This window comes from Anas platyrhynchos, chromosome 4 (assembly GCF_047663525.1).
Source record: "Anas platyrhynchos isolate ZD024472 breed Pekin duck chromosome 4, IASCAAS_PekinDuck_T2T, whole genome shotgun sequence".
Classification (NCBI taxonomy): Eukaryota; Metazoa; Chordata; class Aves; order Anseriformes; family Anatidae; genus Anas; species Anas platyrhynchos.
In genome coordinates, this window is record NC_092590.1 from 37,885,332 (window position 1) to 37,901,262 (window position 15,931).

At 38.8% G+C, this 15,931-nt stretch overlaps 1 protein-coding gene across 6 annotated transcripts in view; it reads left to right on the forward strand.

The window, feature by feature from the left end:
• Positions 1-15,931, forward strand: part of SLC10A7 (solute carrier family 10 member 7) — a 144,757-nt gene that overhangs the window by 96,310 nt on the left and 32,516 nt on the right. For 4 of the 6 annotated variants that reach the window (XR_011809082.1, XM_027456697.3, XM_038178039.2 and 1 more), the window contains one exon: positions 10,408-10,491. The exons of the other annotated variants lie outside the window; for them this stretch is intronic. Coding sequence is in view for 3 of the 4 variants with exons in the window: in XM_027456697.3 (XP_027312498.1) it covers positions 10,408-10,491 (84 nt within the window). In the remaining variant the exon portion in view is untranslated. The remainder of the gene's footprint in view (positions 1-10,407; positions 10,492-15,931) is intronic. 6 annotated transcript variants of the gene reach the window in all.

A 15,931-nucleotide genomic window follows, 5' to 3' on the forward strand; every position in this document is an offset into this window, starting at 1 on the left:
AAAAAAAAGGTTTCTAAGAGGTTACGTTTGATTTAATGAAACCTTAAATATCGTGCATGTAATTACCAGCCTGTATCCTTGTGAGAACGCTTAGCTAGACTTTAAAGAATAGCAGCCTTCAGCATGGATACCTCTGATTAACGTTTTACCTAATAAGAAGCTATTGAATCTTGGCTTCCAGATGCATTAATCTGCAATATCATCATCTTCATGTTAACTCTTATTATTAACAGTTAATATGATATATTCCCAGCAATGGTGTTATAAATGGGCAATGTCCCATAAACTATATATAATTGATTAGGGTTCATATATATGGTGAGGAGAAGCATTGAAACAAAGTACTGTAAGATACATCAGTTTCAAGTTAACATAGGTTTATGCTGTTCACATTTCTTTGCAACATTCTGCAATGTTTCATTAATGGTGATTAGGAGTGTGTGTACCAAAGCATTCAGGGAAGGCTGCTGTCTGTCTTCTTTTTGTCAGGTCAGGTACATAGCTGAAACCAAATGATCGTGAAGATTTTTAAGGCAGAGAAATAAGTTTTGATTTGTTTGCTCACAAGTATATTGTAGAGAAAAAAATGCTAGAAATTGTAGCACAGAAGAAATTTTGCTTTTGGAAATAACCTATTTGTAATCATTATTTATTGATATAGTTAAGTAATTCCTGAGGAATTTAGTCACTTTGGCATGAAACAGTACTATTACTTCCCTTTATTTTTGTAATAACATTTCCCCTTTATTTGTAATCTTTCAAAAGAAAGTTTTTGTAAAGAACCTTTACATTTCAGTGGTTTAAATAACTGCCTGTCCCAGCACCTTTTCTGAGCAAATTTTGAGAGCTGAGCAAGGTGGTTACTCAGGGAGGTGACCAAGTATCCAGTGAGCTAGCAGAGGGAGTGGAGGTAAGAGGAACTGGCCCAAATCTGACACTCCAGCTTTGACTACTGAACCTTGTATTTCTTAACCCAGTTCTACTGACTTCACGTAAACTCTCCATAAATATAGGTAAAAGAAGCTCCAGTCCATACTGATGTGTGACTGAGGCAGAGGCTAACTCCTATCCACCTGCAAGTATTTATGATTTGAATTCATAAGTAAGCATTTGGGCATGTTGACATTGCTAAAAGACAGTTCAACAAAAGGTATTGTCACGCTGCAGAGATAAGTGCTGTGATCTCTGATAGCCTCAAGTTGTCAGTGCCTTTTTATAACGTCTCATTTGAAAAACAGAACTTCAGGAGTACTGTGCTCTGCAGCAGTTCTATAGTATCACATGTGCATGTCTGTGACTGAAAAGCAGAAGTAGGTACGAATGGAGTTTTATTTTCATTCAGAGCTTTTATATGCTTTTCTATCGCCCAGGATGGAGGGCAGCCCGATGCTTCAGCAAGGTCCACGTCTCTTGGATTTGCCCTGGAATCAGAGCAAGCGTAGATACTGTACTACACTGCAAGAGGAAGCAGTGACCTTTCTCTTCTGAGCATGGCTCTGTGCTTTCCAGCTGCACTGGAATAGGGTTCCCCCTCTGTCCTGAAATTCGGTTGAGCACATGGACTCACAGTCATACCAAGGCACAGAGGCTTATGATTTTGGTGATTGCATTTGGTATCAAAATACAGGAAATCAGTCATCTGCACACTTGTTGTGGCCAAATATGAAGCTGCAGTTTTCATGGCACAGCATCCCAGCTCTGCCGTGTTCTTGATTACTGTTGAGGTTCAGTGCCTTGACAGAAGTGGTCTCTGCAGTTGGAAGCACGGTCAGTTAACTGTCAAAGAAAAAGTCAAATTGCATGAAGCTATGCATCATTATTGAAAACTATCAAAGACAATGTTAAAGTGTTTTAGATTTGTATGTACAGTATTCAGAAGTGTGCCTGCAAACCAGTCAACACGGAATGTTAAAAAGCGGAAACAAAATCCGTGTGTATTTTTAAGAATACACTTGGCAAAACCTTCCTGTAAGTGTCACACACTGCTCCCATGTTCACTGTTTTACCAAGGGGGGTTACCGTGACATTTGTGTCACAATGGAGTCTTCCTAAGGCTTTATCAGCTTGCTCCTTTCCTTGATTTATTCAGTGATGTTTTCTTTTCTGGTAACTTCTAAAAGTTTTGGTGTTTAGAGTAGATGTTTCCATGGTGGCATTGTCATGGTGATGTCATAAGTAACAAAAATTTGGGTGTAGTCAGTGAAGGAAATTCTGTACAAGTATTGCAGAGGAAACGGAAGGTGACTGGTGAAGAAGGACATGAATGAAACTAGGTGTTGTTTGAAATATTGAAGTTTAAAAAATTTCCCCCCTAAATTCAAAATCCCTAAATTAAAACATTGTTTTAAAAGTTAATAATTCTCAATTTTTCACCAGGTCTTCTCCAATCCCATGCTACTGTATTCCAGATAAATCTTTTTATTAAAAGGAGCTCTCGTTACTTAAAATAAACAACAAAAAAATGGATTTCTACATGCCATGTCTTGTTTTTCCTCCCACGCACTTGGTAAATGAAAGTTGATACTAGTCAAATGAATCGTTAAATATGCAAATACTGTAGGAGCTGGAAAGCCTTGGAAGTTGATAAGGAAGTTGATAATGGATTTCACTAGTATGTGACAAAAGGCTGATTACAGGAGAAGGGGGGGCAAGGGAAGAAGCACCACAGTGCATTAGCTGTTGAGAGATCAGCTCATTCATGTGAAAGATTTAAAGTGCATCATCATTTCTACCTGGTTATTTACCTCACCATTTACTTTCTCTTTAATCACTGAGAAGACAAAATACTCAGATCTGATCCAAACCCATAACAAGAAGTTTGAAATGACTATTGTGAAATATTTGCATAACATTTTAGTACATTTTCAAATGCAGGTTTTATGGCTTTATTATATAAAATTGCATACAAATAACAGCCAGGGAATAATAGGGGGTCCTTCTCTTCCTGATGCATGTACAAATTATCGTATATTTGTGTAGGCAGAAAGCTCTAATATATGTAATATTTCTGTGGAAAACATTTCTCTATTTTGTTTTTGCTCTTGGAATTCTATGTCTATACAGTGCTAGGGGAGTCTTTTATGCACACATCCTGCTTCTACGCAGCAGATGCTGAATGTACTTCTTGACAGAATGCATAGAAGCAGGACACTGGGAAGAACCAGTCCCAGAACAGTCAGTCCTCCACTATTTCATGCTGTGCAATTTATCTCAAAATGGAACATATTTCATTTTAAAAGTTAACATTTTTGCTTTCCCCTCCATCCTTGCAATGCTAGAAACTTGCTGTCTTGTAGATAACTTTCTATCTTGTAGATACTTTCTAATTTTCCCTTGTTAAGTATCTGTGACGGGTCTTTTGTGCATTTGTCATTGTTGCCAGTGTTACATGCACCTGAATACCATTTCTGTGAGATTTAGCTTCCTGGCTCAGACATAGTGCACATCTTATCCCCTTTCCCAGACTTCATTCAGCTAGGCTGAACGAACCATGCTTTTCTAATCTTTGCTCATAAAACAGAACCCTCATTCTCAGGTTTTCTGCACCTGCTCTAGTTGTAATTCTTTCTTCCATTCAGGTAAAAAGGATTGTGCACAGTAGCAGAGAATTCTTCACAAGGGCTTATCCAGGTCTTGTACAAGCAATTTTGAATAATTTATTTCTTCTGGTACATCGCTGCTGTCTTTTTCATGGATGCATAATATTCAAGGTTCTTAATTATCCTGTGATTTACTAATCCATTTGTTTCCAGTTAGTCACCCCATGTTCATAGCAGAAATTTTGGATGCTAGTCCCGAAGTCGCAGCTCTCTGAGGGTACTAACCATCTAACTCCCGCTTAGGTGCCTTTGGGTTGTACGTTTGGTCTCTTTTCATTACTGGAGCCCTGAAGATCACTGTTCTGTGGTGAAGCAGAATTGTGACTCTGTTATAGTTTGAGAATACCTGTGGTTATGTTTACAGCTCTATAAAAGGCTTTAAAATTGACAAGTATGTTTTGGTTGTCTTGGTATTTAATGTGTCATAGAGGAACCCAGCATGGGCTTAGGAATCTGATCACTTCAACAAGAAATACTGCAAAGTCTCCTTGCCCTACAAAGAAAAGAAAAAAAGTATTTTAAAAGTTGGCAGTTTGTCAACTTTTCTTTTACTACACATCTGACTGTGAAACTGACTTTTTTTGGAAACAGAACTGGAGGATATATGCAGACAGGGTTTTCTATGTTTGTACCAAATGAATTCCCATGGCCACAGAAGTGTATAGAGGTATGGAAATACATGTATACCATGAGACCAGAACATCCTTTTCCTTAGCAGAACTAGAGAACTAATTCTGCATTTAATTTTGAAGAATAGCAATAAAAGATCTGTTTGTTAAAATACAGGGTTGCCAAAGCACTGGACTTGATCCGTGTCGTACCTTTAGTCCCTTTCTCTGAGGGAAAAGTCAACTCGTTGGTTTTGATAGGCAGACTTTAAAGCTTTATTTTAAAATTTATTTATATTCTTTTTGGTACCTCCAATTCTGCCAGTGCTAGGAAATTGAAGCTTATTTGCTTTTGAATACCAAACCTTGTTTCTTCTCATGGTATAGAAGCTCCGTTCTCAGTGACGTTCCTCCCCTTTCCTTCCTTCTCCTGCTGTCAGCACCTGTTAGAGGCAGACAGTTTCAGTACCAATGACTTGATCAGTCTCTGGGAGCTGGCATCCCTTCCACAGCACCTCTACCTCACAGAGCTATCTAAACACTGCTTGTGAAGGGTAAGCAGTGGAGCAGGAGGAACATCCTAGTGACCTGCCAGCGCAGTGTAGACTGTTGTGAAATGTTAGGCAGGAATGACTACTTCATCCCTTTCAACCTCCTTCTGCAATTCCCATGATCAGAATAAATTAAAGACCTAAGGCCAGACAAGCTTGTATTCCCAAGAAGGTAAAATGAAGACTTACTGCTTTTTTTTTTTTCCTTCCCCTTTGGTAGTTGGTTAATGTAAATAGTTTGGCTTGCTATGTTCTTACTGAAACATCTTCAGACATTTTTCAAAGAAATCTACATTGCAGAACAGGGAAGGAGGGTCAGTCTTTAGTTTTTCAATTTTTGTCAGAAGGCTGATTTATACTTTCCTACCAGCGTATTTTTTGCATGCTTGAAGAGATCAAAGGAACTTCTTTTGCTTGTTGTCAGACATCCAAGCTCCATTTCCTACCTGAAACCTGTAGCCAGGCAATGTAGAAGTTGTAGGTGCCTGTCAGCACCATCCCCATGCAGCAGCACAGCTGCTTCCTACTTCTCAGAGTCAGAAGATCACTGCAGTAACTGACCATGTACCTGGGTCACTTAGGGTGATGTGTATACTTTTCTACTGTAACACAGCGTACAGCAGTGACTGGGTCAAGATAAGGGTTCTGGCAGGAGTCAAAGCAAGGGAGGGTTTAGTTTAGTTGGTCGCTCTTGTTTGCTGTCCTTCATTACTGAAGAGGTCCCCATCCACATCTTTTCTAAAAGCACATCACTTTCCACTTCCTTTCTGTAACAGGGCTGTCATTCACAGCAGGGCGTAAAGGGCAGGGTGGTCCAAGCAGGCCTCTGAGGCAGCTGAATCTGGACTGGATGAAAGTAACCAGAAGCAGTGATGAGACAGCATTGAAGAAAAAATTAGAAAGATAGGTCTTGGAGTACTCTGTCCCAAAGGTGGAAAGGAAAAGCTTAAATTTAACATCTCACATAAGAGAGCAGCCAGTGATCCTCCCTGACAGTTCAGTCCTGTTTTCACCCCTACCTTACTTCCTTGTATGTTCTTAACAAATGGTGAGGCTGAAGTTGGCTGACAGTGTTTTAGAGTACAAAGACACAATCTGAGGAAACATGTTAATTAGAGGAGAGCACTGGAAGAGTAAGGTCCCAGAGGACAGCTGCCTCTGAAGTGGACTCAATGTGTGCAACACATGTGACACCGGATTATTATTTGGTATGACTGGTGGGAGGTCGGTTTCTTCTGAATCAGTGGCAGTTGTAGACATGGGAACACCCGCTGTGAGACCTGCCCAGTCTGCCAGAAAGATGTGAGTGGAGGGGGCATCTGGCTTGTGCAGGCAGTCAAGCCTGGAAGTGGAATTGTCTTAGTGTTAAGCAAGCAAGGCTTTTGTTTGGTTTTGGTTTTACCACAACCAGTCGAGTACATCCTATCAGTTAAGGATAAGCCAAGGTTTTTTACCACAAACTCATAAACAAGCCTACTAAATAATTTGATTTTCTAAAAAGTCTGCTGAGAAGAAAAGTCTAAGACTGAATTAGCAAGAATGCTGCAGGTGAGGTTTGAAGTACTGCATGGGGACAGAATTGTCTGAGTTGCTTGGAAGGTGTCCCTGGAATTCTCTATTATTACGGCCAGATCCAGCAAATACTTGCAGAAGGCCCAGTCCCTGCTCATGTGAGCTGTCCTTCTGAAATCACTCAGAATATTTAAGTAAAAAGTGCCTGTTCCTTCCCACAGGAAGGAATCCTCAGGATTTATTTATTTATTTATTTATTTATTTATTTATATTTTCTCTATTCAAACAGGTTGGTCTCATTAATAGTCTTTTAACTGAAATGCTGCTATCCAGATTAGAACATGACAATCACTTTACAATATTAAACTTCTCTTTAAAATAAGCATAAACAAGGACTGGCATGACAGTATGCTGGCATGAAAAATTTTGATCACTGATAAAATGGTATGTCTTATTTCCATTAGAGATTGCAAGCAGATTTTCTCTATACAGCTATAAATCATCAGCTTGAATCTGTTGATGTTCCTACAGCCGTTCTTAACAGGGCTTGTTTATTCCCTGTGATGAAAGTTTTCTATTTAGTCATGGATGTTGTTATAACAAGGAGGGCAGCCAAATAGAAACAGATATTTTAACACAGTGCTAATTTCAGTGCAACGTGGAAGATCTAGGTGGTTTCTTTTGTTGTTTGTTTTTTGTTTGTTTTGTGTTTTGTTTGTTTCTTGACCTCAGCTTGATCCCACTAAAACCTGAGTAAAGTCATAATTATTCATTCAGACAGAATATTTGCATTTGTAAATGTGTAAAAAGGTTCGATCAACATTACGTTGAACTTTGTTTCCTCTGTTCCTAAATTGTCACTGCTCATCCTTATAATGGATGGGACCAGCAGAGCCAAGTTCAGAGTAAGTCTGGAACACAGGCAGCACCTGAGATCCCATGGGACACTTACATTTGTGAGCCTGATGAGTTCGCATACTACAAACACCAAGGCAGTTCTTGGTCAAGTTCTGCATCCGTTATCTGCAGCTCTCTATGCGTGTGCGATTCCTCATGGTTAGCCTCTGGATGTCCAGAGGCTGAGTTAAAAATTCTTTTTCTTCTGGGTGATTGAAAAGTTCCTGCCTTATTTTTTTCTTCAGCTTTTATCTATCTCCTGTGTCTTTCTCTGGGAGTAGATTTATGATTAAGATGATGCAGGAGTTTTTATAGGCTTGTTGTCTCATATTCTTACCAAAAACCAAACAGCCCACTGAAGTTATTATCACAATATACGGAAGGGAAGCAGAATTCAGAAATCTGCCTGAGGAATAAATAATGTCAGTGCCGTAGATGGGACAGGGAAGTCTAATACCAGAGCAGTGCAGGAAGGGGACATGGAGCTGAGCAAACATGCTGCTCCAAACCTCTGTGCCTGTCTGTTGTGTAGCAGAGTTTTGGGACCCCAGAAAGAAGCCAGCTCCACTCTGTTCCAGAAGAATGGAATTCTCAACTACACAACTGAAATGGGATCAAAAATAGTGTGATCATAGGAGCATCCAGAAGAGGGAGGAGTCATGTTAGAAGCAACAAAACTTGACTTTTTTTGCCAAGAGAATTTATCTTAGGGAAATCAATCTGTGATATGAGTGGTTTCCTTTAGCATCCAACCACAGTACGTATAATTCAGTTTCTAATTGTGTAAAAATATGTCTATCTGTATATAGACCCAGTGCTACAAATCCATGATAACTTGACGATGCTGTTTTAGAAGTAATATTTAAAAAATCTGGCAAGACAATTGATGTTTGAATGGTTGCCTTTTTCAGCAGTGTGTTACATTGTTAAACAGCTTTTCATTCTTGACTTAGAAACTGATTAAACACCCACTAAGCATAAAACTTTAAAACAGAGAAGTCCAATCAATGCTTTTATAAAAATGCACAAGAGCCACTGTCAAAGTGTCACAGTTTCGTGAAGCCACGAAGGAATGTGGACTGCTTGGTTAGATTCTCTCCTCTGTGACTCAGGCAGATTTTAAAGTTTAAAAATCTTCACTTTCACTTGAAAAAGCTTCTTTGAATACACAGAAAGTAATGCTTTTAACTCCTCAGCATACAGAAGGAAAAAAAGAGTCCAAATACAGTTTGAAAAACTATGAACCTTTTAAAATTTCAAAAGCTCCTTACAATAATTCAAACATGAGTGCTGTGATGGCATTTTGATGCTCTGCTTTCTGCAAGGAATCATGCAGACAAGCCCCATGTCCCTTGGGAATGAGATATCAGTACTGTCTAACTTCAGGTACTCGTGTGGGTGATCCGAGTCTTCCCCTGGAAGCACTTCTCCCTCTTGCCACCATGGGAATTTAGGCTTTGTAATCTCGGTGCTCTCACTTGCCACCCTGCTCGCAGACTGAAAGCCTCAGCAGTGACATTATCTTCAGCTCCTCTCCAGCCATCTGCTGCACCCACATCCCTCAGCTGGGGATGGTGGGGCTGTGCACGAAATAGATGAGCTCTAGTTTGTTAAATGGCCAGGCTGAATCTCACCTGGTGCTGCCAAAGTAACACATAAGAAACAGCCGTACACTGGGTGTTCTGCCTGGGGCTCTCTACCTAGGGTACATTCAGAACAGGTTTTATCAAAGAAAGTGATGGAGTATGTTTACAGGAGAACAGACTTTGTCTGGTCCCACTCAAAGTCCCATGATTTCCTAGGGTGCTGGAAGGGAATTCAGTGTTGTGTTTTTTCCCAGTTTGGTTGCCACCCACGTACACCAAGAGTCCAGCTTGCATGCACACACAGCCCGACTGGTGTGTACACTGTTCTCCCAGGCAGTACATACAAAGTCTGCAACAGTGATCTACCTGCCCTTTACTCCTCATCTGACTTTCTTTAGATACAGGTTATAGTTTTACATTTCTGAATAAAATGAAGTGCTTCACCATGGGGAACTTCTGTTTTTTTTTTTGTCCTGGTCTTTGAATTTCTGAAGAATGTTTTTATGCCAAACCCGTTTTTATGGGCATATGTTGATTTTTGCTAGGCAGAGTTATAGGAAGTGACTAGACTGTGTGATCACTTTGTCTATCATACCTGCAGGTGGCTTTGAAAGGAAGACACATGTCAGAAGTGTAATTCGCTGTCAGAATGTAATTTATGAGACTGATGTCTATGTGAGAATGTTGTAGGAAATCAACATCATTTAGAAGTGATTCTGAATTCTGTTTTCATTTTGAGGATTGTTAAGGTGATGTGCAAAATGTAGAATAATGTGGATCTGTGAAATCCTCAGTTTAACATCATTTACCCTCCTCCTGAACCAAGGTTGTCTGAGGAAGCTCTGACAGTGCTGTTTCAGTTGTCTCAGTATGTTTCTTAATGTATGTTCTATTGCTGTTAAAGATGTATTAAATGAAATTACATGAAACTTTTCAATGATCTAGCATAGAATAATTCCAATCAGAATGTTAAAAAATAGTATTTTCCCAAATTTTCCTGAACTAAGTTGCAAAAAAATCCCACTAATGTTGTTTGGTTCACCTTTCCTTCTTGCATCTTGAAAAATATAGCACAGTTCTAGCTTTAAAATAGTAATTAAGAGATCACCTGTCTGAAAACAAAGCCTGTCACAGTCTAGTTGTCATAACGAGAGAATAGCAATATGCCTTCAGTAGATCTCTCTTATTTTAACGTTATTGAAATAAAAACTGAATATCTTCACTATTAATTTTTCTATTATTTTTATTCTGAAAATGACGACACTTTTTTTTTTTTTTTTTTTTGCTTGATATTTGTATAGATGGTACGGTTAGTTGAATTAACTGCTTAGTTAGGAAGAGGTTCACTCCCTGTCTTTTTTAGAGTATCATCCTACACATGCTTATATGCTTTACTTTGCATATGTGTGTAGTAGGGATTCAAGTGAATGAGTATTGATGGAACTATCATTTGAGGTTATAAAATAATCAACCAGGGATTGTTTTGCTTTTGTATTGTGGAATACCAAATGCTTTATTGGGACTTAACAATTAAATGTGTGCACATACTTCCAAGTTTTTATGCATAAAATAAAAGTATGTTAGCATGCAATATCTATGTTCTTGTAGATACTAAGAAAAAGTTGAATATTAATGGTATGTTTTTATTTTGTAGCTTGGATCATCCTCCTCTGTGCCTTTTACATCTATATTCTCGCAGCTGTTTATGACTGTTGTAGTCCCCCTTATTATTGGACAGGTATGTCTTTTAAATATACATCCTTATTTAAAAAAATAAGATAAAGAAAGCGATCTTAAAGACAGACTGGCAACACTGTGTGCTCCACATAGGAAACAGCCTCAGGATAGTGAAGTCTAATATCAGAGAAAAGATGCTACAGTACTCCCTGGAGCCACATTGATCTTTGTGGAGATTGAGCATCTGTCCCTCACTACCACAAACATACACTACTGCATATCGAGAAGGGAGTTTGTGAACATAAAGCGGGAAAAATGGCAGCCCAGACTGTGAGAAATTCCAGCTCCATACAAATGAGCTTTGAGAATACTATGTAGTCCTTTTGTCACATGCCCTTTGCTTGGATGATGAGGGAAGTTCTCCCTGTGTAGTATCTGCTATTAATTACAGGAATCAAAAATTCTCTACCTTAAAAATATATATAAGAGCTAAACAGCCAGAAGTTAAGAAATAGTAAAATTAAGGCTGCTTGAGCCATTTAGCATATGCTTTATGATAAGGGTGGTAATTGTACAATTGCAAACTATTTTTTCTACATGACTCCTCCATCATTTGTAACACTGGATGGAGGGTATTCATGGAATAAGCAGCTGTTCAGTATTTCATTTTTTACGCATTATTCATATTGAAACACAAGGCCTTATTTTTCATGGTGTGTGATTGAAATATTTCACCAAGTGCAAATATGCTAATTACAATATAAGGTTTTCTCTAACACTTGTCTGTGGTATATGTTTTTTTCAGAAATATTAATATTATGTCTTTTCTTTCACTTCATGGTGGAAAGTTGCTATATTAAGACCAAAAATCATAAGGAGTGTCCACTATATATTTTTTGGTTTTCCATACCAAAACACCTGGAGCCTAAATCTTTAATACTTGTCAGTATTTATTGTTCCCAGGCATTCAGAATTCATTGAGACAACATCAGAGGAATTTGCCTGTAGTTCCAGAGGAGGACTGTTGCTGTCTCTGGAATCCAGAGTTTTGGTCTGGGGTCAGCAGGAACTTTCTTAATTTTGTAGAAAATTAAGAATCTCTCTCATTGCCTGTGCTATGTAGAACAGTGAATCAGTCTTGTAGCAAGCTGTAATAGCACATTTCAAAATTGGCAGGTACTCTAACTTACTAAGGCCTTGTGAAGTTTGTTTCTTATGTGGTTAAAGAAGCAAACAAACAAAACAAAAAAATTAAGCTCTAATAAGACAATGAGCACAATAAGTATAACAGTAGTCACAGCATCCATACCTACATGACCTGGTTGTTACCACGTCATGTGAAAAACGGACATACTGGTCTCCATGACCCCGAAGGTTACAGAATTAGTTGCATACTTTCAGCTAAATGCCTAAGAACCTCCTCGTTAATTAGGACCACAAAGAATTGCTGATGAACATTCCTGTGCATCATATTCTTATCTTGTCAAAAATAAATCAAGTCCCTTTCAAAAGTGGAATGAACAAAATTAATTGAGTCCTTCGGTCCTGAAAGGTCCAAAACCTGGAAGTCTTTAGCTAGTTGCCTTAATTTCTTGCCTTAATTTCTAGGAAATATGAAGTTTGTGGGAAATCTGGATGGCAGCAGATCTAGGAATAAAATAACCTACAATGATAGAATATCAGCAATCTGCAGTGTGATGAGGATGGTGATGATGTTAGATTGCTAGATAAAATATAAAATTTCAAGAGGACTTTTGGCTTTATGTATATAATGGCATGTGACTTTGGAAAGATGTTATGAGAAATTGTTGTGTGAGTTGACTGTGGGCTGCAGTCTTTAATGGCTACAACAAATAAGGGTAAGTAAGGTAAACTGAGCAGTAAGCATACAAAACAAATACTCTGAATGATCTTAAATTTAAAATCATAAACGTGATGAGACTTAACCAAGAACAGATGTGATTTAGGAGCTTTGAAAAAGACTAAAAGGAAAGAAAATAGAGAATCTTAAAGCTTATGTAACTCAATTGCATTTTGAATACTTTTTCTGAATACATTTCAGTAAGAAACAGAAATATGATTCTCCTTTACAATTGTTCGAAGTAGCATCTGGAAATAAATGATGAACAGAAATAGCTCACTTTCCTCTAAACAAAAAGACTTTGTTTTGAAAGTTACTGTACTTGATTATATCTATTTAGAGGATATGGAAGAGAGGAAATGCTAAGGGTAGGTGCAGATCAGAAATGCTAAGGATAGTTTGCATTGATTGTCTTGATCTTGTAGAACTGTACGAAGGTAAACCAACCTGCCCAGATGGGAATAGAAGCCATTTTTGAAGGCAGATATCCAAAAGTAACGTGCAGTAACTCAGGGAAAAACAATAAGCAAGTAAAGCACTAACATCAGGAGGTGCGGGGATATGTCAGATTACCCTTGATCCAGAGGTGGCACAGATCTGCTTTGAATTAAGTGGGAGGCTGTGCATTTCATGTGTGGACCACTGCTCGCTCACTCCTGGACTGTCGCACAACGCGTGGCGTAGCAATGTAGCAAAGCTTTGTGAATCACAGGCTGCTCACTCTGGGATTCCAGATGCATTAAGAGATAATGGCCCACAATTCATGAATGACAGTTTCAGCAATTACTTCTAATTTATCATTTCATGCCCTCAATTCCTTACCACGCAGAGCCACGCTGTTCAGCAGCACAGTCAGCACGAGGATGCCTGTTAAAGTTCCCTAGTAGCAAAGAGCTTGATTGGGAAAAGCTGAGCTTGGAAGCTGCCTGCTTGGAGGAGGATTACTGCTCATCACCTTTCCGAACTCAGCTGTGATCAACAGAGGCTTTAAGCTCTCTCCACATCAGTGTAAAACAGAGGACGCTGCTAAAGGGAGCATTTTTTAAGGGGGTTATTTTCCTTTAAAAAATCTCGCCTCTGGGAAAACCTGTGTTGCCTAAATGCTCGTTTCCTGAGCAGGCTGCAAAGCTGCCTGTTTGAGCAGCCCCCAAGGATACGAGCAAAGCGGATGAGGAGGTGCTTTTACATTTGTTTTGTGGTGGTATTTGCTTTATGGCAAAGTGTATCGAGAGTTTTGGTTGCTTGGCTGACTTGTCAGATTTTTTAATGATGGCTGGTAGAAAGAAGTCACGATAGTGTAATCGATGCTTGTTTTCTGCTGTCTCTAACAATTTTTTAGCATGTGGCAAGACTGCTGTTGACAGGAGTCAAACATGCTTCTCTAGCCACTGAAAATTAAATGTGTAAAGGGCTGCAGGTACAGCCTCTGCTCAGGTGGTGACCACCATTTGATAGTTAGAGAACTGGTAAAGAAGGAAGATACTGTGTTATCTGGAAGCCACCAAGGCTCACAGGTTGCTGAGGCATGATCTTTAATGAGGAGGGTTACTCTCTTCTTGGTCAGAGATGTTTGGGGTGTCTGCAGTGGCCTGCCTCTGCTGTGTCCATAGATGTGTTTTGGTAGTAGGCAATATGATATGCAAATTGATACGGATAGCACAATATTGCATTTGTATTTACAGAGTTAAAAATAAGACCCCGCTGAGAAGAGGTCTCAAAGAAAGATACAATCGATAGTATTTTATAAAGACCTAATGGGCTATAAGCCTTGAAGATCTGTAGTGTGTAAGAACTTATTGTGCACCACTCTTGAACACCGCTAAGGGGAATTTGAGAATACTTGTTATACAACAAACATGCTTAATACATCGTTGTGGATAAGATCTTTGAATTTCTTCTGGTATCTTAAAGTTCTCATTTTTTTTTCTGGGCAGCAGAGTGCTGTAAAGTCTGATGAAGACTACTGCTGTCCTGAGCTGTCATCTTGCAGAAGAATAATTGTTTCCTTGGTTTTAGGTGTTGGTAATACTTTTAGGCAGCAAAATGTGTGGTTTCATAAAATGTCAAGACGGTTTCTTCCTGACCAGCTCTGAGAATCTGGCTGAAGACTGTTGTTTCTGTGCTTACTTTTGTCTTCTGAAGTGGCAGATAACAGGAAAAGTGAAAGCCACTGCGATATTTCCTTTCCCCATTTTGCAGACTTTCTCCATTCTCTACACCTAAGTGCTTATGACAGACTTATTTTATGTTTTATATTAAAGAGCGATTTATGATTAAATGTTAATGAAATAGAATTTTCACTGTGCTTTCATTATATTCTACTAGTTTGAACATTTTTCAAAGCAGCACACCAAAACCCACTGTTTTCTATGAATAAATAATAAAAAGCTTGTCTGTACATTATCATTCATGCATTCTCTAGTTGCCCCATTGGTAATTTGTCTGCCAGCGTAAAGTGGGCACTTCATATTAAACAGGCCTTAACTAAAGCTAAAATTAATGTTATGATTCTAGTAGTTCTTCTTCCCAAATCTATAAAATGAAGTCAGTTGAACAGAAATCCTAGCTGAACATAGTCACACTAAAAATCCTGATGTTCTACAAGTAAAGGATTTTAAGTGCCTTCTGCGTCATTGCCCAGAATGTTCCAGAGGAACCCTCTCAGCATTTTGGAGGTGTGTTTATAAATGCAACTTAAAAAGAGTGCTACTTTGCAATACAAGTTGTCAGTGAAATTGAAGCTAAAAGACTTAGCAATGGATTTATTTTTAAAGAATAAGAAATCAAAAGGGAAGGTCGTGTAGCAGTTACTAGTGAGCAGGAGGAGCCATTCACCAAACATAGTGTTTGTATATTGTGGAGAGGGGAAGCAATACTCAAAGAAACTGTCATAAAAAGCGAGCAGTGTCAAATGCTTTTGTTCTTGTAACTTATACAGTAGAAACCCTGCTTTTTCTTCAGACTCTGGGGAGTTGCAGGGAGGAGGAGGAAGAATGCCGTCCTGGGAAACGAGTGCTTCTGGAAGCTTGTTGCAGAAAACTGAGATGGCAGATAAACGTTTGTACCACAGTGCATTCCCTACTGACACTTGACTCAAACAGGGAACAGAACCTAATCCCTACAGAAATATGAAGAAAGTAACATACCGCTGTTACAGACTCACTTCACATTTCTTGCCATGTTGCATCTGTTCTTAATGTTTTAAAGCAACAGTTGTAAATTGCTCCAAAATGTGAAAGTTAAATTTCAAAATGGCCTCATACGGGCTTTATAAAGCTTGGTTTGAAGGTGTATATGTGTCAGGAGTTACCTCTTGGCAATAAATTCATGGGAAGAATGGAATAAAGTAGCTTTTAGAGGAATTTGGTAAGCTGAGGAAAGAAAACAAGAGGCTTGTAAATATTTACTTTCCAGATTGCAAAAATAATTTTGTGGTTTTCTTTCGTAGCTTCAGAAAAGAAAAACTAAATTAGATTGCATGCTATAAAATAAGTGCAGATCTGACATCTGTTGATGTCCTAGAAGCTACGGAATGGTGTGGGAGCTGGTACAAAGCTTGGGCCTTTATAACAACATATAGGGTAGGTGAGAATGCACACCTGGACACAGGTACTGCCCCAGACAGATGGTCTGGGCAGGG